At 51.9% G+C, this 23,974-nt stretch overlaps 1 protein-coding gene across 1 annotated transcript in view; it reads right to left on the reverse strand.

The window, feature by feature from the left end:
• DNM2 (dynamin 2) overlaps positions 1–23,974 on the reverse strand; it is a 116,063-nt gene that overhangs the window by 26,915 nt on the left and 65,174 nt on the right. The window contains 7 exon segments of the mRNA XM_030820851.1: positions 3,028–3,098; positions 6,617–6,703; positions 8,982–9,120; positions 9,743–9,810; positions 11,334–11,469; positions 18,069–18,211; positions 21,887–22,047. Of these exon segments, the coding sequence (XP_030676711.1) occupies positions 3,028–3,098; positions 6,617–6,703; positions 8,982–9,120; positions 9,743–9,810; positions 11,334–11,469; positions 18,069–18,211; positions 21,887–22,047 (805 nt within the window).

Below are 23,974 nucleotides of genomic sequence, written 5' to 3' on the forward strand. Positions count from 1 at the left end.
ACCTCCCAAAGTGCTGGGATTACAGGCATGAGCCACTGCACCCGGCCCTTCTTCCTACTCTTCTCATCATTTGATCCCAACACCAGCCTGTAAGTGGCTCTAACCACAGAGCCATCCAGTCTTAGACATCAGACTGTGGGACAGCTACTGGCCATGAAACGGCACGTATCTTGCATGACTCCTGACCCAAATTTAGAGGACATCCAAGGTCGACAGAGTGTGTTTCTATAAGGTTCCTTATTCATCCACAATCCCAGATCTCTTTTCTTCTTTATCCATCCTACTTCCTGGCTAGTTCATGCCAGCATAGACAAATCCCACTATATTTTATATGTGGACACCTACTCCACCACCTTACGGTTCTAATATATTTTCTACTCTGAAAATCATATCACCACTTGCAAACAACGTATATCTCCTGTTACTTATCCATCATATTTTCTTTTCTTTTCTTACTGCTTTGGCTGAAACTTTCAGAACAATATGGAAAAGCAAGTCAGCTTGGTCACCTTCCTTTCCTGACTACCTCGGGGGTTTTGTTTTAAAGTCCAAGTTGGCTACAGAATAAGGGAGAAAGTAGGCTTCTGTTTCTAGATCAGGAAAGGCTGGAAAACTAAGAACAAAGGCAGAATTTTATCCAATGATATTCCCAACATTCAATAAGTTTATTATAGGGCTTCTTATCTGGGCCATTTATTTACTTATTTATTTTTGAGACAGAGTCTCACTCTGTCACCCAGGCTGGAGAGCCCTGGTGTGATCATGGCTCACTGCAGCCTTGACTTCCCGGGCTCAGGTCATTCTCCCACCTCAGCCTCCCAAGTAGCTGAGATTATGCACCACCACCATGCCCAGTTGATTTTTGTATTTTTTGTAGACACAGGGTTTCACCATGTTTCCCAGACTGGTCTCAAACTCCTGGGCTCCAGCGATCCACCCACCTTGGCCTCCTGCAAGGTACTGGGATTACAGGCATGAGCCACTGTGCCAGGCTTGGGCCCTGTTTATAATATATATTTGGAGGGCAATGGGAAGCCCACAGCATCCAAGCACAAGAAGGATTTTCATCAACAGCATCTGAAGGAGGTGGCACTGAGCTGAGCCAACCTTCACAGTGATGGCTGGGTGACAGCGAGGTCCCAGAGGTGCTATTTCCTGAGGGCCTCCTGGCTCCCATCCTTGCCAGGGCTCCCTCAAATAGCAGCCCACAAGGTGGCCCCTCTCCTGAGCCTGGACCTAATCAGAAGCATCCTGGTGTCTTGGGGGAAAATCCAAAATCCTCCCATGGACCTGCAGGGCCCTCCTGGCAACGGAGCCTGGCCACTGGCTCTCTTACCTCCACCTGCCTGGTCTTGTAGCCTTCCTTCCCTGGATCCAATTCTCTGGGGTCCCCCTGGCATCACCTGACTTCTTCAGGAAGATCTCTCCGGGTCACATTCCCGGCTCCCCTTTCCCACAGCCTACCCCTACCCTCTCTTCCTACTCTCATCATCATCCTTGTGACAATTTGTTTAAGGACTCCACCTCCCCAGCCTGCAGGCTCTGAAACAGCAGGGGCTACAGCTGGTGCGGTCAAGGTCCTGGCCCGGGCTCTGACAGAGCGCCCCGTAGCTCTGCAGCAGGCCCCAGGGATGTCCCACCCAGGGCTGGGGCCACCCAGCCAGGGCGTACCCGTTCACACACCAGGGCAAAGGCACACAGCAGGCAATACCCACCAGGTCACCAACTGCTCAGTATAGTAACAGCTGGTGTAAGTGGGAAGGCCCAGGAATCCAGAGGAAAGAGTGGTCAAAGGAAAAACAGGAGAGATTGTGAGAAGGAACTGTGGATGAAGTGTGAGAAGCAGAGACATCAAGGTGAGGAAAACAGCAGCAAACCAAAGATGGGGACCAGCGCTGTGAGCCCACACACACCCGGCGGCCGGGAGCACAGGCCCGGGGGCTGCCACCCACAGGCAGGGGAGGCCCAGTCAGGGACCTCGGCTCATCTCTAGGAGGGGTTCTGATGAGGCCCTCATTCCTTCCTTTTCCTTCCTCCGTTCTCCTCACCTACCTGGTGCCCAGCACAGAACAGATCCTCAATCAGCTTTGTCAGTTGCACCGATAAATGTTCTATCTGCTGACTCCATAGCCTGAGATTCAGCTCTAGAGGCCCTCCCCTAGGAAGCCTGCCTGGCCCCTCAAGGCAAGGCCCAACGGCCGCCCTCTGGACACCCACAGGCCCTGCACAGCCCCGCCCAGCACTAAGCACACTACACCTTAACGGCCTGGGTCCCCGTCGGTTCCCTGCGTGGGGCCTTCCTCTGAGGGTGGTGAGCTGGGTGTGGGTTTGCCCACTGCTCCATCACAGGGCCCAGTGAGAGGGCATACCAGTGGCACCATCCGGCCTGCCTCAGGCAGGAAGGCCTGCGTGAGCCTCTCCAACAATCTGAGTGAGGCCCAAGCATGCCAAGGGGCTGAAGGAATCAGCGGGTGATGCCTGAGAACACTAGCACTGAATCGACATCCTGCTGAAATCAGAGCTCCCCGATCTGGGCCCTCATCTGGGTGCCAAGGAAGGTTCTGGTTTAAATCTACAGTGTATGCCTTGAAGCTAGGGAGACCCCAGGCAGCATTTCCCAAAGAGCAGCTTCCGGAGCCCTGAGCCCATGAGATGCTGCCCATGAAGGGGCAGAGTCTGGGAAAAGCTGCACACTGATCACTAAAGGCTCTGAGAAGTCCTGAGGGAGAGGGGGTGCAGCAGCTGGCTGGCTTCGCCCTCTCCGTGCAGGTCTGAACATAGCACTGTCCTCTCCCTAAACTAACCATGGGGATGCCTCACAGAAGGCATGTTGGTTGGGGACAGTGGACCATTATCAGCTCAGGAGAGCTTCCAGATATTCTCAGGTGGCTCTGCCTTCACCCTAGGACCCCCGACAGAGACTGTCTGACCCCTGCCCTCTCAGAGAATCCCAACTCGGTCACCTCCTTGGATCTGAAAGTGAGGATTGGTGCCGCCCGACCAGCCACTGTCTCCAAAAGTACCTACTTGGCAAACCCAATGAAGTCCTCATGGTTCGTGTTGATGTAGGACTGCTCAATGTCGATCAGCAGAAGAATCTGGGGGAGAGCAGGGGTCACTGTGAGTATAGGGCTAAGCCTGGCAAGCGGGGGCGGCGGCAAGAGCATTTCCTGGTCTTGGCAGCAGGGAAGGCGTGGGAACCAGGAGGCTTCCCAGACAGGAGAACAGGGGGCTGGTGTCACACTCCCCACACCCTCACAGGCAACAGAGCCTGGGACAACAGAGCACAGCCACGCAGCTCAATGTGCCAGTCACAGGCAGGGCCGCTGTACCCAAGGTCTGGAGTCTTGATTGAGCCACTAACTGGCCATGTGATCCTGGGCCTCACGTTACTGAGCTGTGGAATGGGATGACAGGAGGCCCAACTGCCAAGGGTTTAATAATGTGCAGCTGTTTGGTTTTTTTTTTCTTCGAGACGGAGTCTCGCTGTCAACCAGGCTGCAGTGCAGTGGCGCAATCTTGGCTCACTGCAACCTCTGCCTCCTGGGTTCAAGCGATTCTCCTGCCTCAGCCTCCCAAATAGCTGGGATTACAGGTGCCTGCCACCATGCCCAGCTAATTTTTGTATTTTTAGTAGATACAGGGTTTCACTGAGTTGGCCAGGCTGGTCTCGAAATCCTGACCTCATGATCTGCCCACCTCGGCCTCTCAAAGTGCTGGGATTACAAGCATGAGCCACTGCACCTGGTTTTTTTTAAAGAAAAGAACTTACTCTGTCTCCCAGGCTGGAGTGCAGTAGAATAATCATAGCCTCAAACTCCTGGGCTCAAGCAACCCCCTGCCTCAGCGTCCCAAGATGCTGGGGCAGCAGGCATGTGCCACCACACCTGGCTGATTTTTCTTTTCTTTTTGTAGAGGCGGGGTCTCACTATGTTGCCCAGACTGGTCCTGAACTCCTAGGCTCAAGCGATCCTCCTGCTTTGGCCTCCCAAAGTGCTGGGATTACAGGTGTGAGCCACTGCAAGCCACTGCCTTGTATTTTTTTCCTTTTCTTTTTTTTTTGGGAGACAGAGTCTCACTGTGTCACCCAGGCTGGCATGCAGTGGCGCAATCTCGGCTCACTGCAACCTCTGACTCCTGGGTTCAAGCAATTCTCCTGCCTCAGCCTTCCGAGTAGCTGGGACCACAGGCACACGCCACACCACCCGGCTAATTTTTTGTATTTTAGTAGAGACGGGTTTTCACCGTGTTGCCCAGGCTGGTCTCGAACTCCTGAGCTCAGGCAATCCACCTGCCTTGGCCTCCCAAAGTGCTAGGATTACAGGCGTGAGCCACTGTGTCCAGCCTGTAAAGTCTTTAGCGCCTGGCGTGTTCAAAGTGTTGCATTAAAACTGTGAAGCTAATTTGTCCAACTATGAATACTAAAATAAAACACACACGTGCATGCGCGTGCACACACACACACACACACAAGCTATCAAGCTAGAAAGGTTAAGTCTCATGTGAGGAGCAGGGCTTGCAAGTCCACTGCACTTGCTGAAACTCTCCCTCCCTCATCTTTCTTGTCCTTTGCCCAGGATGAAGTTGGTCTATGGGAACCATGGATCCAGGCAGCTCACTGGCTTGGTTCCCATTCGTAACAGGCCAGACTGCTGGGGAGGAGGGGCTTGGATGTGCCTCACTGGACTCCCCTGGCCCTGGGCCAGTCACTTCCCCTCGCTGCACCTCCAAGTTCCCAAGAATAAAGTAGGGCAAGGCACTCGAACCTGTCGGCCTGCTGGAAAATGCCAGGGTGCTCCATCTGTGGGAGTGAGCGTGGCTGGTTTAGTAAGGCCTCAGTCTCCTCAACCCAGCGCTCTCAGATCCGGCCCGGCAGCATGGCAGGTGGGCACCAGGGACTGTGGAAGGGCCGGCAGCATTCTTACCAGCAGTAACAACTAAAAGAATCAGACTCTTCCAGACTTTTGATATAATTTCTAAGCTACAGCAGCTATGAGGCATAGGCGGACCCGTGCTCCGAGGGAGCAATTGGCCAAATCGAAACTGGGCGCCTCTCTGCAGGACAAATGAGCTGATTTCATCCCCATCAATGGCAAGGGGAGAGGGACCATTTTAAACAAAATGACGTAACAAGCAAGGGCTTAATTAAGCTCTGGTTTCAACAAACAGTTGTAAAAAGAACACAGAGGACAACTGAGAGAAAGTGACTCGAAATAGATCCGGGAGCGGTGGCTCACACCTGTCATCCCAGCACTCTGGGAGGCCGAGGCGGGTGGATCACTTGAGCTCAGGAGTTCAAGACCAGCCTGGCCAACATGGCGAAACCCCATCTCTACTAAAAATACAAAAATTAGCCGGGTATGGTGGCATGCACCTGTAGTCCCAGCTACTCAAAAGGCTGAGGCTGCACGAGAGTGTAAGGACAGCCCAGTGCTTAGTGAGTGACAGTCTCAGCTGAAGGGGTAGGCAGCGACTTGGGGTGTGTGCTTGCATGCCTTTGCAAGAAAGTGTTAAATGTTAAAACAGAAAAAGCAGGCTGGTGTGGTAGCTCACGCCTATAATCCCAGCACTTTGGGAGGCCGAGATGGGCAGATCACCTGAGGTCAGGAGTTCAAGACCAGCCTGGCCAACATGGTGAAAATCTCTCTGTACTAAAAATACAAAAATTAGGTGGGTAAGGTGGCATGTGTGTAGTCTTGGCTACTTCGGAGGCTGAGGCATGAGAATCGCTTGAACCTGGGAAGTGCAGGTGGCAGTGAGTAGAGATCGTGCCACTGCACCCTAGCCTGGGAAAAACTCTGTCTCAAAACTCTGTCTCAAAAAAAAACAAAAAACCACAACACAAAAAGCACCCCAAACACCCTCCAGCAGGCAAGTAGAGGTCCATGCTGTCCTCCATCTATTCCCTGGAAGATTGCTTAGTAATCAAGGCAGCAAACTACAGATACAACAAACAACACGCTTGGCTCCCAAATGCACGACGCCGAGGGGAGGGAGGGAGGGAAGAAGGGAGGCAGGAAGGGAGTCAAGAGTCAATGGGCCTTATGCTATGGGAGTCCACTCAAAAGACTGTAGGATAGGGAGCGGGCTGGTGGTGGCCAGGGCCTGGGGATTTCCTTTGCTGCTTCTTTTTTTTTAAGAGACAGGGTCTCACTCTTTCTCCCAGGCTGGAGGGCGATGGCACGATCATAACTTACTGAAGCTTCATCTTGTGGGCTCAAGGGATCCTCCCACCTCAGCCTCCCAAGTAGCTGGGACCACAGGCATGCGCCACCACGCCTGGCTAATTTTTTTATGTTTTTGTAGAGACAAGGTCTTGCTATGTTGCCCAGGTTGGTCTCGAACTCCTGGGCTCAAGCAGTCCTCCTGCCTGAGCCTCCTTAAGTGCTGGGATTACAGGCGTGAGTTACTACACCCAGCCTAGCCTGTGGGTTTTTGAGGGGTTGACTACAAAGAGGCATAGGGACAGGGATTTTAGGAGGTGACAGAACTGCTCTATATCTTGATTGAGGTGAGGGTTACTTTGCCATATGCAGCTGTCAGCATGCACAGAACAGTACACTTGACATTTACTGCATGTAAATTACACCCAATAAAGAAGACAAAAGGCCAGTACCTGGTCCTTGGTTCTCCCCTCCCGTTCCCGGATGTAAGTGGTGACGATTCGCTCTGTCTCCTCTCGCAACCGGGGGTAGGAACTGAGCTGGGGGAACAAGCAGAGTGGCCGCATTGGCGGTGTCCTCGTGGCACGGGAAGCAACATGAACCACACAGGTAGAAAATGCGGAGGGGGTGGGGAATGAGATATGAGGGGGCCCACCAAGCCCACATCTTGCTCCTGGCCCCCAGTGAGTCCAGCTGGGAGCTAAGAGCAGAAGAGTGGGGGCACCATGGACTGGAGACAGCAGGAGAGCAGAGCTGCTTTTCCAGCCAGTGACCCAGAGGCAGGAGGCAGGAGGCGGCATGAAAGCAGAAAAGCAGGGGCATGTTTGCCATCCAGGGCTTCAGGGTACCCCCCTCTTGCCCAGCACTGGGTAAGAGCAGGAACCCTGAAGGGCCTCGCCAGCATGAGTGAGTAGCGTCTGTTCTAGAATGGTAAGGGGGGCACCTGGGCCATCAGCCTCGGTGGGAACTCCCTGCAGAGAACCACTCCTGATTGCTGTATCTGTGGCACCCACTTGCCAAATGCCCCCACCTCCCCAGGCTTCATCTGTAGCACCAACTTAACCAGACCTCATGCACAGGGGAGTCACATCTTCTGCAGTGTGGGTCAAGTCCACGAGTTGGGGAAAATGGAATGGTTACTCTCAGGTGGCCTAGATCGTGAGAACACGCAGGGCTACACAGATGATGTGTTTCCCGTGTTTTGCTGTTTTGGTGCTGGCTGGGAAACCCCTTTCTCTAGGGGTTCCAGGAAAGGGCACTGCTTAGTAAATGCGATGCGTTTGGCAACATCAAAGGCTGACCGCCCCCACAGGCAGCCACAACCCACGTGCGATGCCACTCCCCCCATTCCATCTGCCAATGCAAGGTGGCGACATCTCTAAGTGACAACTGGTAGGCGGAAGGGGGTTCCTGCCGAGGCTGAATTTTCCAGATGCTCAGGTTGAGGCTAACACATGGAGGGGGAGGACGGGGACAAATGCGGAGATGAGAACGAAACCTGTTACCTTCTCGGCACACTTTTTTATGACCGTGGCCAGCTCTGAGACCACGAGATCAACACACTTCAAACTCGGCTCTTTGAGTTTTACAATCTGTTTTTTCACAATGGCTTCAAAGGCCATGTCGGGGGTGAAGAGCCCCGTCCTGGGTCATGCGGAGGGCAGGATGAGGCAGAAAGACACCCAGGGACAGTGCAGGCCACACACGCAGGACAGGAGACAGAGAGAAGAGAAGAAACGAGAGTCATCTGATTAGTCCATGCACAGGGGAGCCTGCGCCCGCATTTGCCCCGGAAGCTGCTTCGGATCAAAGAGGTCTGGGGTTTGGGGGTGTGGGCTCGGTCTGGAGTGTAGTTACAGAAGGGCCACGGGGGTTGTCATTGCACAGAGAGACAGCCAAGGTGTGTGGAGGCCTCTAACGTTCATGTCCATGACACCTGGCTCTAGGAAGAGCATTTTCCAGTTTGGGCTGTTTTCCCCCTCCCTTTTCTAATCGAAGAAGCTTAAGCAGCAAATGTGGGCTTTTCCAGACTAAGAACAGAGGGGCTCAAGCAGAAATTCCCTGGCAACCCAGAGCGCTGGGGACACTGTGGTCGCGCAAGCACAGACTGCCCACTGGGAGGCATTTCAGCTGCTTGGCCAAAGCGTGCTGCCCTGGTAACCAGGCCGGCAGCATTGGAGCAGGTTGGGGGAGCCCGGCGCGTCCTGCCGAGTGGAGGCAGTGGCTCGTCGAGGGCGCATAGAAGCACTGTGACTGAGTGGATCCAAAAATGGGCTGCCCCTGGGGGACAACATGGGGTGCAGGGGGTGGGCAGGGGCACTTAGGAGCCCAGCTGGCTCTCATGATGTCGCTGGCATTCAGGCCATTCCCAGAGCTGAGGGACAGAGAAGTCGGTGGCTCCAGGGAAGTGTGAGAATGCCGGGCATTGGTCAAGAAGGGGTGACAGCCAGGGAGCTTCAAGGAGCTCAGCCTCCAGCAGTTGACGCGGGGGGTCCCTCTCTGCTTCCCAGGAGGCAGCAAAGCAACAGCCCAGTGAAACCCCAATTTCATCAGACACATGCTAGGCTTGGTATCAGGGTCCCAGGGACAACTGTGCATCTATCTGGCCAGTCCAGGAGGCCTGGCACTCCCGTGTGCCTGGGCCCAGGCCGACATGCTCCTGCCCCAGCCTCTGGGGAGAGGCCAAGTTCACGGACACCAAGCGATATGGGGAGAAAAAGCACCAGTGAGGGCCAATGAGGCGCTGGAAGCCTGATACCAAACCCCCGTACCCCCGTTTCCACAAGGTCAGGAGTCACCCTGCCGAGGGAGCAATACCTTACTGGTACACTGCCTAACTGTATTGATTAGCTCCTGGATAACCAGGTCGACACATTTCAGACAGGGCTCTTTCAGCTTGACGACCTGCTTTTTCACAATTGCCTCGAATGCCAAATCCGGGGTGAAAAGCCCGGTCCTGAAACCGTCCAGACCCAGGGTCAGGGGAGATAAGTCAGAGAGAAACAAAGGATGGTCAGCAATTTCATTGGCCCTGGCTGGGTCCCCAACAAGGAACGAAGGTTGCGTCATGTGTGGGGTCAGATGCCTGAGTTCCATTGCCCAGAAACCCTCGGGGTGACCCGAGGACCCCACAGCGATGGAAGGGCAGACACCTGGAGCAACTACCTTTGTTAGAATAAGGAGGGGACCCAAGAGGCTCACGAGGAAGCCGTGATGGGGACTCATGCTGCCTTCCCAAAACCCTGATTCAGTGCCGCCCCACCCCTCCCCAGGTAAATCTGCAGTGAGCTTTCTTAGTTTAGCATGAGGTTCACACCAACCGACTGGGCAGGAACTAAGCCCTATTTGATCAGGAGCTGCAGACAGCCCCAAAGCCTGCGACGGACGCAGGACTAAGACACATCCACCCTCACGTGCCCTTGGAGACCCTCAGGGAGGGGCTCACAGCTACTGAAAACCATCCAAGAGCCCTCTTAAGGCCTAACGATTAGGGACTCAGAGGTGTGGGCGACCCAATTAGCTGGGGGGTGGCACCGCGGAGAGGAAGGGACAGTGGTGACTCTCCTCGTGGAACTTGCCTGACTCCGTGGATGTTCTTAATGGCATAGCTGATCTCCCGTCGTAAGTCCTTCTCGTCAAACTCCATCTGAGAAGAGACAAACCAAGCACATGCATGGAGGCACCCAGGGCGCCCCCGTGGCAGGCGTGCATCTGGGGAATGTTCTCTCCCACGTGCGGCTATATTCACAAGGCAGAATATTTAACTTGTCAAAATTTTATAAAAAAATTGAAAACTGGCCAGATACAGTGGCTCACACCTGTAATCTCAGCACTTTGGGAGGCCAAGGCAGGCAGATGGCTTGAGCCCCGGAGTTTGACACCAGCCTGGGCAACACAGTGAGACTCCATCTCTACTAAAAATACAAAAATTGTCCAGGTGGGCTGGTGCATGCCTATAGTCCCAGCTACTCGGGAGGCTGAGGTGGGAGGATCATCCGAGCCCAGGAAGGTCGAAGCTGCAGTGAGCTGTGATTGCACCACTGCACTCCAGCCTGGGTGAAAGAGCAAGATCCTGTCTCAAAAAAATAAAAATAAATAAACAAATTAATTAATTAAAACACAGTTTCAGAAAGCATGACATGAAACCAACACTCTCATCATATTGGTGGGAATATAAATTCATGTAAACTTAGATTTTTCAGACTATCAGTATGCACCATCACACCCTGCTTTTTCTTTTTTCTTTTCTTTTTTTTTGAGATAGGATCTGGCTCTGTCACTGAGGCTGGAGTGTGGTGGTGCGATCTTGCCTCATTGCTGCATCCTCTGCCTCCTGGGCTCAAGTGATTCTCCTACCTCAGCTTCCCAAGTAGCTGGGACTACAGGCACACGCCACCACACCTGGATAATTTCTGTATTTTTAGTAGAAATGGGGTTTCACCATATTGCCCAGGCTGGTCTTGAACTCCTGGCTCAAGTGATCAGCCCCCTTTGGCCTCCCGTGGATTACAGGCATGAGCCACTGCATTTGGTCTTGCTCCTCTGATTTTAAAAAAGTACTGTTTTTTGTTTTTTTTTTTTATAAAAAATGTTATGTGCTCATTGTAAACAGTATAAAACTTCAAGCAAATCACACACACATACACACACACACACACACACACACACACACACACACACACACGGAAAAAGAAGTCCCAAATCCCAGCACCCAGGGCTGACATTTTTGCAAACATCCTTGCAAATACAAAGAAACACTTGTAGACATCCATGTTCAGTTTCATACATAAGGATGTTGTATATATCAGCTCAGTGCTATGTTGCACATGCTGGCTCCAATGCCTATTTTTTCTTTCTTCAACGACATGCTAGGGACATCTTCTCATGTAAATTTATCTGTATTTTCTATGTATCTTGCAAAGAATGTATATTGGCTCTTGTCAGAGGAAAAACACAGAGGTTTTCATATGGTTCTGCCCAAAACCTCAAAGCTGAGTGTCGGGAAAGGAAGGCCATGGGGACACCTCATCCAGGCCACACCCTGCCCACCACAGGTTCAGGCCTAGAGGTAGGAGCTTGAGACCTTATTGCCTGGGAGGAGGCCTGGCTCGAGGCCAGCAGGAGGGTGCCTGACCAGAGACGGGAGGGCCCAGCCCCGGGGCGTGCTACCTTCACCAGCTCAAATGGGAACCGCTCGTGGAAGATGCGATTGATTCGGGCGCCCCCGGAGAGCTCCAGTGTGTCCACCTGATCTCCTGAGCCCTCAATCCTCTTCTCAAAATCCACCCCAAACTGCTGGACCATCCTATGAGGAAAAGGAAAAAGCAAGTGTCAAAGCGGTGGTTTCCACACTGCTCTGGAATGATGTTCCAAGTCAAGCCAGGGTTTACTGTTCTTTTACCGTTTTTCAGCAGCAAAATGTCTTCTGTCTATATTAAAACAAATAAACCAAATTCAAGAGCTCCCAATGGCAAATGCTGGCTACGAGTCAGGCTCAAGCTAAGCCTGTTCCGATTATTCACCCATTCTATCTGAGAAAGCCCACTTATTCCTCCCACTTTGCAGAAGACTGGAGTGAAGTTCAGGGGTCAAAGCTCAGCACCTCTGCCCGGAAGCTCAACTTGATTTGCAGGATGCTGGGAAGGAAAGGTTGCTACTTCCGCACAATTTAGGTGGCTTCCGCAGGTTCCCGCCACCTCCCAGCCTGCTGGGGTTGGTCCTACCCCATTGATGGGATGTGAGGCCTCGGACAGGACTTTGCCCCTCTGAGCCTCTGATTCCTCATCTACAAAATGGGTTGAGGGTAACAACGTCTACCTCCTTGGTGGGGACTGAAGATGTTTCTAGATCTCATTACCTCCAAGAAGTCACTGATCCTAAAATGCACTGTTACTTTGTGTGCCCACAAAAAAAGAAACAATGCTGCCACTAATGGTAATTCTGCAAAGACACCTGGTTTCACACAAGTTAAAATGTTTTCTTGGCCGGGTGCGGTGGCTCATGCCTGCAATATTAGCACTTTAGGATGCTGAGGTGAGAGGATGGCTTTAGTCTGGGAGTTCGAGACCACCCTGGGCAACACAGTGAGACCTCATTTTATTAAAAAAAAAAAAATACTGGACATGGTGGCTCACGCCTATAATCCAGGACTTTGGGAGGCTGAGGCAGGCAGATCACCTGAGCCCAGGAGTTTGAGACCAGCCTGGACAACATGGTGAAACCCCGTCTCTACTAAAAATACAAAAACGAATCGGGTGTGGTGGTGCACGCCTCTAGTCCCAGTTAATTGGGAGGCTGAGGCAGGAGAACCGCTTGAACCTGGGCAGCGGAGGCTGCAGTGAGCCAAGATCGCACCACTGCACTCCAGCCTGGGTGAGACAGAGTGAGACCCTGTCTCAAAAAAAGAAAAAAAAAAAAAAAGGAAGAAAATTTTTTTTGGTAAAAAATTGCTCATCTAATGGACAAAAAGTGGTAATAACATGTGTCGCCCCTTAGAACGGGCCTGGCCCTTAAAAAGAGTCTCTCAGCATTGCCTAGTGGCATCGTAAATAGTAAAAAAGTAGGATGATCTTGTTCACGTTTTAGTTTTCCTAAGCATTCCTAATTGCTCTCCCTAGGGTACTGGGCTGTCTCCCTTCATCAGTTTCCCTCCCAAAAAACATGATCTACTGAAGTACCTGGGGACTTGCTCCTAAAGGGGAGCTGCTCGAATGGTGACCACTGTCAGGGCCACCAAGGCTGGGCTGCCAAAGAAAGGGGGGGTCTCCTTCATACCCCAACTGGGAGAGGCAAGCACAAGCTGCCCAGATCCCCAGAATCTCTTGAAGCAAAGGATGTGCACATTTAATTTCCTTCCAGGAGACACACAAAGGCCTACGTTAATGCTTCACCTAGAATGGGGAATTTGTTTTTTTGGTTTTTGTTTTTTGTTTTTGAGATGGAGTCTCGCTCTGTCGCCCAGGCTGGAGTGCAGTGGCACAATCTCGGCTCACTGCAACCTCCACCTCCCGGGTTCAAGTGATTCTCCTGCCTCAGCCTCTCCAGTAGCTGGGAATATAGGTGCCTGCCACCATGCCCGGCTAATTTTTGTGTTTTTAGGAGAAATGGGGTTTTGGCATGTTGGCCAGGCTGGTCTCAATCTCCTGACCTCAAGTAATCTGCCTGCCTTGGCCTCCCAAAGTGCTGGGATTACAGGCGTGAGCCACCGCGCCCGGCCTGGAATGGAAAATTGAATTGTGGACCAAACCAGGACCAAGGTCAGCAAAGGCACAGCACTAAACTAATGATAGACAACAGACTGGGCAGGGGGGGTTTGGGCAAGGATGGAGACTCTGGAGACCTGCTCTCAGCCACAGGGGACAAAGCACACCTGGGCACCAGCCTCCTGGGGGCCCTGGAGGTGATTTACGGGCCCAACCCACGCTGCACAATCAGAGCATTCTGGACAATTGTGACCGGCTGGTCGGTGTCCCACGGAATTCGGGTTGAATCCTGCCCCCCTGTACCTCAGAATGTGCTCTTATTTGGAAACAGGGTCACTGCAGATGTAATCAGTCAAGAGAATATCACAGGGCGTGCTCATAGCCAATATAACTGGTGTCCTTATAAAAAGGGGGAGTTGGGCTGGGCATGGTGGTGCACTCCTGCAATCCCATCGCTTCGGGAAGCTGAGGTAGGAGGATCGCTTGAGCTCAGGAGTTTGAGACAGCCTGGGCAACATAGCGAGATCCAGTCTCTAGAAATACTTTAAAAATTAGCCAGGTGCTGTGGTGCATGCCAGAGGATCAGGCTACTCAGGCAGCTGAGGCGGAAGAATTGCTTGAGCCCAGGAGGTCCAGGCTGCACTGAGCCATGACTGCACCAGTGCACTCCACCCCAGGCAACAGAGCAAGAGACCTTGTCTCAAAAAAATAAAATAAAATAAATAAAAATTTAAAAAACAAGGCCGGGCGTGGTGGTTCACGTCTGCGATCTCATAGTCAGAAAGCTCAGGCAGGCGGTTTGCTTGAGGTCAGGAGTTTAAGATCAGCCTAGGTAACATAGTAAGAACTTGTCTCTACAAAAATACAAAAATTAGCCAGGCATGGTGACACATACCTGTATTACTCCCAGCTACTCGGAAGGCTGTGGTGGGAGGATCACCTGAGCCCAAGTGGTGAGGCTGCGGTGAGCCGGGACTGCACCACTGCACTCTAGCCTGGACAACAAGGCGAGACCCTGTTTCAAAAACAAATACATGAGGGCCGCATGCGGCGGCTCATGCCTGTAATCCCAGCACTTTGGGAGGCCGAGGTGGGCAGATCACCTGAGGTCAGGAGTTCAACACCAGCCTGGCCAACATGGTGAAACCCCTGTCATCACTAAAAATACAAAAATTCGCTCGGTGTGGTGGCACATGCCTGTAATCCCAGCTACTCAGGAGGCTGAGACAGGAGAATTGCTTGAATTGCTTGAACCCGGGAAGTTGCAGTGAGCTGAGATCATGCCACTGCACTTCAGCCTGGGTGACAGAGTGAGACTCATAAAATGAAAAATAAAAAATAAATTTTAAACACGTACATTCCTCAACGCAAGATCCCTCTGCTGGGGTCTTTGCCCTGCAGGAATCCTTGCCTGTACAGTCACAGATGAACTTACTAGCATCAGTTAAGGCAAAAAAAAACAAAAAACAAAAAAAAACTCATGGGCACTGGGATACGTGAACAGTCTGTGGGCTGAGCCAGGTGGAGACAGAAGGCTCCAGGCTTTGCTTTAACAAGAAGAGAAAAACCAAGTACAGAATTCAGGCTGGGGGACGTCTATTACCGTAATTCTCGTTCTTTTGTAAGGCGCGAACCGAGAAAGACCGCCTATGTCTGCATGAGGACCTTGGACCCTCAGAAAAAATGCTATAGCAAGAAGGCCCAGCTCTTGACAGGGGACACAGATAACAGTGGCGCTTCTCCATGGTGAGGTCAAAACAACCTGGGCAGGGAGGGCCCTGCAAGGCAACTGGTTATAAATGACGTAACATGCTAAGCCCCGGGGGACAGGGACTGTTTGTGATGGGCATCCCCTGGCCCAGTCCTGCCATGGGCTTAACAAGTAGCATTTAAATTTATTTATTTATTTACTTATTTATTTTTGAGATAGAGTCTCTCTCTGTCTGCCCAGGCTGGAGTGCAGTGGTGTGATCCTAGCTCACTGCGACCTCTGCCATCCAGGTTCAAGTGATTGTCCTGCTTTAGCCTTTCAAGTAGCTGGGACTACAGGTGCCCACCACCACACCTGGCTAATTTTTGTATTTTTTCATAGAGACAGGGTTTCACCATGATGGTGAGGGTGGTCTTGAACTCCTGACCTAAAGTGATCCATCCACTGAGGCCTCTCAAAGTGCTGGGAATACAGGTGTGAACCATCGTCCCCAGCCTAATTTTTTTTTTTTTTTTTTTTTAATTTCAGAGACAGGATCCCACTTTGTTGCTCACGCTGGTCTCAAACTCCTGGCTTTAAGCAATCCTCCTGCCTTGGCATCCCCACGTGCTGGGATTACAGGCACCTTGTAATCTGCCAGTTTGTCCCCATGGCCATGTGAGATGACAGCTGCTATGACCCTCACTTTAGAGGTGCAGAAAATGAGGCTCAGAGAGGTCCAATCACCTGCCTGTGGTCACACAGCAGGCCCACGTCCACCCTCAGGCTGAATCCTCCACAACAACACTTCCTTCAGTCTAGTAGGCTGAATCTTGTGTTTTTTGTTTGTTTGTTTGTTTTTTTGAGACAGAGTCTTGCTCTGTCACCCAGGCTGGAGTGCAGTGGCACGATCTTGGCTCACTGCAACATCCATCTCCTGGGTTCAAGCGATTCTCCTGCCTCAGCCTCCCAAGTAGCTAGAATTACAGGGGTGCACCACCATACCCGGCTATGAATCTCCTCTTGAAGCCTGCAAAGGGCCACTATCTGCTCTGTAGAAAGTGTTTTGTAACGTAGTCAAGGATGTCTGAGCATAAAAGCACTCTGGCCCCTAAGCCCACGACCATGCACTGCTGCCTGGCAGAGGGGGTGGGGGGATGCCAGGACTGTGATGGCCAGAGGAGGCAGTGTCCTCCTGGTGTCCCTGTGGGAAGTGCCTCATGCATGGCACCGTCTGCAGTATGAGCTACCCAGGAGTCCCTGTCACCTGCTCTGGTCCAGCTGTTCCAGTGCCTCAGGGTCCCTTACAGGCCAAATGCCGAAAGGTCAGAGGCAGAAGAGTCCCCGAGTGAGAATTTGGGATTGTGGGGGCACACCTGCTCCCCAACCTCACAGCTAGGCAGCTGCACCAACCAAGTCATGGGGTGGATCTTAAGAGCCCGAGCCGGAGAGGGACCTAACCTAGCCAAGGTCTGGCTCCCACCCCCTCTCCCATGTCTCTTCTCCCACCACGGCCAGGGAGCCTGTGAGCACCTGAGTCAGTCCTGACCCTCCTGCGCTCGGAACTGTCCATGGCTCCCACCTCACTCACAGCAAAAGCCAATGTCCTCCCTGAGGCCCCACAAGGCCCTGCATAGCCTGCTCCATCACCCCCTCCCACTCCCCTCACTCACTCCATCCAGCCACAGGGTCTTCCTCTGACATGCCCAGCCCAGTCCTGCCACAGGGCCTTTGCACTGGCTGGGCTTAATCCCACACGGGTCCTGCCCTCACCTGCTTCAGGTCTTCACTTGACACTCAACTTCTTTTTTTTTTTTTTGAGACGGAGTCTTACTCTGTCGCCCAGGCTGATATGCAGTGACACGTTCTCAGCTCACTGCAACCTCTGCCTCTTGGCTTCAAGCGATTCTCTTGCCTCAGTCTCCCGAGTAGCTGGGATTACAGGCACCTGCCACCACGCCCAGCTAATTTTTGTATTTTTAGTAGAGACGGGGGTTTCACCATGTTGGCTAGGCTGGTCTTGAACTCCGGACCTCAAGTGATCCTCCCGCCTCGGCCTCCCAAAATGTTGGGATTACAGGCGTGAGCCACCACACCTGGCCAATGCTTATCTTTTTTTTTGGAGATGGAGTCTTGCCCTATCACCCAGGCTGGAGTGCAATGGCGTGATCTCGGCTCACTGCAACCTCCGCCTCCCGGGTTCAAGCAATTCTCCTGCTTCAGTCTCCCAAGTAGCTGGGATTACAGGCATGTGCCACCATGCCTGGCTAATTTTGCAATTTTTTTTTTATATTTTTTTGAGACAGAGTCTCACTCTGTTGCCCAGGCTGGAGTGCAGTGGTGCGATCTCAGCTCACTGCAAGCTCCACCTCCTAGGTTCACGTCATTCTCCTGCCTCAGCCTCCTGAGTAGCTGGCTAATTTTTTGTATTTTGAGTAGAGAGGGGGTTTCACCGTGGTCTCAATCTCCTGACCTCATGATCAACCCGCCTCAGCCTCCCAAAGTGCCTCCCAAAGTGCTAGGATTACAGGCGTGAGCCACCACGCCCAGCCTTTTTTTTTTTTTTTTAATGGAGTCTCGCTCTGATGCCCAGGCTGGAGTGCAGTTGCGCAGTCTCGACTCACTGCAAGCTCCACCTCCTGGGTTCACGCCATTCTCCTGCCTCAGCCTCCCAAGCAACTGGGACCACAGGCACCCACCACCACGCCTGGCTAATGCACCACTTTCATATTTTGACATTTAACACACTATACATTTTCTTTCTTATTTTTTGTCCCATTCATCCCACTTCCCCCCATTCTGAGCACTCCAGGGGAAAGGGATGGACGCCTGTCCCCTTCACTGGGGCGACTGCCATGCTTAGGATGGAGTCTGGCATGCAGAAGGCTTGCAGTGAGTGTCTGCTGAATGAATGAGTGAACAAGTGATGAGTGGTGCCCAGGCTAGGGGGCCCTGTGGCTGATGGAAGGCAGGGGCCAGGCTGGTGGTGGTGGTGGGTGCCGGGGTACGTACTGCAACAGGGCTTTGGTTTTGCGGGTGGGGTCATCGGGCCGGAAGTTCTTGTACTCCTCCACCTCCTTCTCCAGGGACAGCAGCTGGCTCTGTAGTTTGCTACGTAGGGCCGGCAGCGACTCCCGGATGTGGTTGGTCAGTTGCTGCAGGAAAGAGGTCAGAGATCAGAAACGGTGGCATGGGCAGGAGACCAGGGAGTGGCAGACACACTCCCCCAACCAAGGGCCAACGCCAGGGTGCCACTATGAGGCCACCACACCACACAGCCTTGAGAGACAGCAACAGATAAATCAAGCCACAGACACACTTGTGTCTGGGAAAGGAGATGGCATGGAGCTGCCCATGAGCGTAAGAGGCTACAAACAGCCCACAGGGCCGACATCAGGCACTGGGCATATCCACGCCTTGGAGGACAGGCAACCGCTTGCAAGGACAGTCCATCCAGACCACGGAACACAGGGGCCAATGAACACACATGGGGATAGGCCCTACAAACTAAGATGGAAAGATCTCCCCTGAAAAGGTGCAGAATGCACTAAGATGAGCTCCCTGGCTGCATCTGCATCTACAGAGAGAAGCAAGAAAGATTCAAAATAAACAAATGTGGGCCAGGCACGGTGGCACACACCTGTAATCCCAGCACTTTGGGAGGCTGAGGCAGAAGGATCACTTAAGATCAAGAGTTCGAGACCAGCCTGGCCAACACAATGAAACCCTGTTTCTACCAAAAAATACAAAAATTATCTGGGTGTGGTGGTGGGCACCTGTAGTCTCAGCTACTCGGGAGGCTGAGAAAGAACTCGGGAGGTGGAGGTTGCAGTGAGCCGAGATCACACGATGGCACTCCAGCCTGGGTGACAGAGCAAGACTCTGTCTCAAAAAAAAAAAAAAAGAAAAAGAAAAACAAAGCCATAAAATCAGCCTATACTTGAAAAGTGTAAAGCAGAGTTTGGCCATCTGTCCTACAATAGAGAAGGCTGGGTGCAGTGGCTCACACCTGTAATCCCAGCACTTGGGGAGGTTGAGACAGATCACTAGAGGATAGGCGTTTGAGACCAGCCCAGGCAACACGGTGAGACCTTCTCTCTACCAAAGATAAAAAAACTTTTAAAAATTAGCTAGGTACTGTAGATGTAGCTATGCCACCGTGCCTGGCCCACATTTGTCTATTTTGAATCTTTCTTGCTTCTCTCTGTAGATGCAGATGCAGCCAGGGAGCTCATCTTGAGTGCATTCTGCACCTTTTCAGGGGAGATCTTTCCATCTTAGTTTGTGGTGTGGCAGCACACGCCTGTAGTCCCAGCTACTCGGGAGGCTAAGGCAAAAGGATCGCTTGAATACAGGAGGCTGAGGATGCAATGAGCCGTGTTTGTGTCACTGCAATCCAGCCTGGACAACAGAGTAAGACCTTGTCTGAAAAATCAAAAAGGCTGGGCACTGGCCTGGGGCAGTGGCTCACGCTTGTAATCCCAGCACTTTGGGAGGCCAAGGCAGACAGATCACGAGGTCAAGAGATCAAGACCATCCTGGCTAACACGGTGAAACCCTGTCTCTACTAAAAATACAAAAAAAAAGAAAAAAATTAGCCGGGTGTGGTAGCGGGTGCCTATAGTCCCAGCTACTCGGGAGGCTGAGGCAGGAGAATGGTGTGAACCCAGGAGGCAGAGCCTACAGTGAGCAGAGATTGCGCCACTGTACTCCAGCCTGGGCAACAGAGCAAGACTCCGTCTGGGGTTGGGGGAAAGGCCGGGCTGGGTACAGTGGCTCACGACTGTAATCCCAGCACTTTGGGAGGCTAAGGCGGGCGGATCACCTGAGATCAGGAGATGGAGACAAGCCTGGCCAACATGGTGAAACCCTGTCTCTGCTAAAAATACAAAAGTTAGTTGAGTGTGGTGGCGCATGCCTGTAATCCCAGCTACTTGGGAGGCTGAGGCACGAGAATCACTTGAACCTGGGAGGCGGAGGTTGGAGTGAGCTGAGATCATGCCACCGCACTCCAGCCTGGGCAACAGAGTGACGCTCTATCTCAAAAAAAAATAAAAATAAATAAATAAATAAATAAATAAATAAATAAATAAAATAAAAAGTGTCTGGCAAGCTAGAAAAGAGGCATGAAGGAACCTCATATCTATGGCATGGAGCAAGTGGGGTAACCCAAAGACCTCCGTGACCAGGGGTCCCTGCCCTGCAGCCCTGGCCATGGACCCCCATCTGTGTGGGCTGCCTAGAAAGGCAGGGAGCTACACTGGCCATCCCTTGGTCTGTGACAGGATACTAGGGCACTTAGGTCATGAGCAAATGGAGAGGAAGGGGCACTGCTGCTCTGGGAAGCACCCCACATGGGAGGGGGCTTTTCGCTGCTGGCTCTCAGGAGGCCCCAGCCAGCTGCAGAGTTTTACTTCCCTTCCTCTCCCTACTCCCGTTTGCAGGCAGACCCCAGCTTCCTCTCCTGGAGGGCCCCTCCCTCTAGACACTGACTTCCCTCTTTGCTCTCCTGAGCTGCCTTCTCTGGGCGGCTCTTTTCCTGGCCCCCGCGCCCCTACTGGATGCTTGATCATGCATTTATCTGGCGGTTTGTTGGGTGTCAGCCTCCCCCATTAGAATTATGCCTTCCACAAGGACAGGAACCTGCTCTCGTGTGGACACTGTGTCCCCCTGATACGTGCATGAAAAGATGACTCCTGGAGTGCTGCTGAGGCTCTGCTGCCATCCTGGAAAGTGCTAGAAAACAGCGCGGAGGAACGCCTTGCCCCTGCTACCACACACTGGCCTACTGTATAGCTTTTAATACCATTTCTGTTTATGCACAATGTGAATATATTACTTATAAGAAGAGAACGATAGGCCAGGCATGGTGGCTCATGCTTGTAATCTCAGCACTTCAGGAGGCTGACACAGGCGGATCACTCGAGCTCAGGAATTTGAGACCAGCCTGGCCAACATGGTGAAACTCCATCTCTACTAAAAATATAAAAATTAGCCAGGTGTGGTGGTGCACACCTGTAATCCCAGCTACTCAGGAGGCTGAGACAGGAGAATCACTTGAACCTGGGAAGTGGAAGTTGTAGTGAGCCAAGATCATGCCACTGCACTCTAGCCTAGGTGACAGAGTGAGACTCCGTCTCCAAAAAAAAACAAAAAACAAAAAACAAAAATACATAATAATAATAATAAATAAAAAAGAGTTATTAACCCCCCTGTCACCAACCCCAGGCAATGCATACGATCTTCTGGGTAAATGACTGAATAATTACAATGGTAATTAAAATATTGGTAATAATAACAGTGATGGTTGTAGTAGCAGCAGCACCAAGTCACTACTCTTCACCAGACCCTGAATCAAGTACATTTCTTTTATTTAGTTATTTAATTTTTTGAAACAGGATCTCACTCTATTGCCCAGGGTGGGGAGCAGTGGCATGAACATGGCTCACTGAAGCCTTGATTTTCCAGGCTCAAGTGATCCTCCTGCCTCAGCCTCCTGAGTACCTGGGACTACAGGCATGTGCCACCACGCTTAGCTAATATTTTCTATTTTTCCTAGAGATGGGGGTCTCCATATGTTGCCCAGACTGGTCTCAAACTCCTAGGCTCAAATGATCCTCCTGCCTTGGCCTCCCAAAGTGCTGGGATTATAGGTGTGAGCCACTGCGCCTGGCCAAGTACATTTATTACAGCACACATAAATGTGGACTGAACCCATTTTGCTAAAACAAGTGCTGCTCCAGCCTGAAACAAGTGCCAGTGAGGATTGCAGCTGTTGTGCAGTGCACAGCCTATGCCACTGCACACTACTGTACAAACCCTTGCAGTACCTGATTCAGCGTCTTCTGCAGATGTGGTGTGCCCATGCGGTCAGCCATGTGCCGGTAGGCCGGGTGGGAGAGGAAGAACTTCCTCTCAGCTGCCAGTGCTGCACGGATGTCCTTCTTGCCCTCAATATCCTTCTGGCTGCGGTTTACCACGCCAATGTAGCCTGTGGGGAGAGGCAGTCAGGTCAGGGGCAAAGCTAGGTGAGCCAAGTGGACCTGGCATGGGGATGAGCAAGATTCAAGTATAGAGATGGATCCTGTCCCACGAGGCACTCACAGACTATGTCATAACATGTTACTCAGAAAGAACACAGAGGGTGCGAATGCACATGGCAGCTGTGAAGAGCAACATTAAGTATTTGGAGGAAGGAGAGATAACATCCAGCCTGTGTGCGCAGGGACAGAAAAAAGCTTTGGGGCAGATGAAATCTACAAGCCAAGATTCAAAGATAGCTAAGAAAACATCTCGGCTGGGTGCGGTGGCTCACGCCTGTAATCCCATCACTTTGGGAGGCTGAGGTGGGTAGATCACGAGGTAAGGAGCTCGAGGCCACCCTGGTCAGCATGGTGAAACCCCGCCTCTACTAAAATACAAAAAATTAGCCGTGCATGGTGGTGCGTGACTATAGTCCCAGGTACTCGGGAGGCTGAGGCAGGAGAACCGCTTGAACCCGGCAGGCGGAGGTTGCAGTGAGCCAAGATCATGCAACTGCACTCCAGCCTGGGCGACAGAGCAAGACTCTGAATAAAAAGAAAAAGAAAAAGAAAAAAAATCTCAAGGCCAGGTGCAGTGGCTCACGCCTGTAATTCCAACACTTTGGGAGGCTGAGGCGGGTGGAACGCTTGAGCCCAAGAGTTCGAGACCAGCCTGGATAACATGGCAAAACCCCATCTCTACAAAAATATACAAAAATTAGCGAGGCGTGGTAGCACATGTGTATAGTCCCAGCTACCTGAGAGGCTGAGATGGGAGGATCACCTGAGCCTGGGAGTTCAAGGTTGCAGCAAGCTGTAATCACCCCACTGCACTCCAGCCTGGGCAACAGAGTGAGGTCTTGTCTCAAAAGAAAAAAAAGAAATAACATCTTAAAATCAAGAGCAATAGGGAAGAGCGAAAATCCACTATCAAACGAGTATATTTTAAACAGTTGGGTACATCAGGGTATTCATGTCCAGAGAGATCAATGGAACTGAAAAGAAAGTCCAAAACTACACCGAGAAGGAGGTAGAACTGAAAGTTAACACTTCAACATGTGGGGGAGAAAAGCTGGATAATTCAATACACACTGTTGCAAAGAATCCAAGTGGAATACCTACCACTGCACTCCTGGCTAGGTTTTTGTTTTGTGGGGTTTTCTGTTTTGAGGCAGTTTCACTCTTGCTGCCCAGGCTGGAGTGCAGTGGCGCAATCTCAGCTCACGGCAACCTCCGCCTCCCGAGCATCTGGGATTACAGGCGTGCGTCACCACGCCTGGCTAATTTTAGTTTTTTCAGTAGAGACGGGGTTTCACCATGTTGGCCATGCTGGTCTTGAACTCCTGACCTCATGGTCTGCCCGCCACGACCTCCCAAAGTGCTGGAATTACAGGCGTGAGCCACAGCGCCTGGCCTATGCTCCATTTTCTTTGCAGTGGGGTTGTGCATGTTTCTCTTGAGAAGCAGGGGAGAGGTGCCTGTCATCTATCCTGAAGGGTCTTGTGGGATGTCACGGCTCTTCATCCTCGCCAGATCTCTCTCGGATCCAAGAGGGAGGAGGGAAACGGAGACATGCCAAGGTGAGGTCACAGTAGGAGACCCAAGATCTGAACCTAGATCCCTGTGAAGCCAAAGTCACCATCACCTGTGTGACAGCACAAAGAAGGAAACAGCAGGGGCCAGCGAAAAGCATCTGGCTTGGATTTGGGTTGATTTACTTATTTAAGAGATGGAGTCTCACTCTGTTGCCCATTCTGCATAGCAGTGGCACAATCATAGCTTACTACAGTTTTGAACTCCTGGGCTCAAGCCATCCTCCGGACTCAGCCTCCTGAGTAGCTGGTAGTACAGGCACATGCACCATCACACACGGATTTTCTTCTTCTTTTTTTTTTT

The sequence above is a fragment of the Nomascus leucogenys genome, chromosome 10, assembly GCF_006542625.1.
Source record: "Nomascus leucogenys isolate Asia chromosome 10, Asia_NLE_v1, whole genome shotgun sequence".
Classification (NCBI taxonomy): Eukaryota; Metazoa; Chordata; class Mammalia; order Primates; family Hylobatidae; genus Nomascus; species Nomascus leucogenys.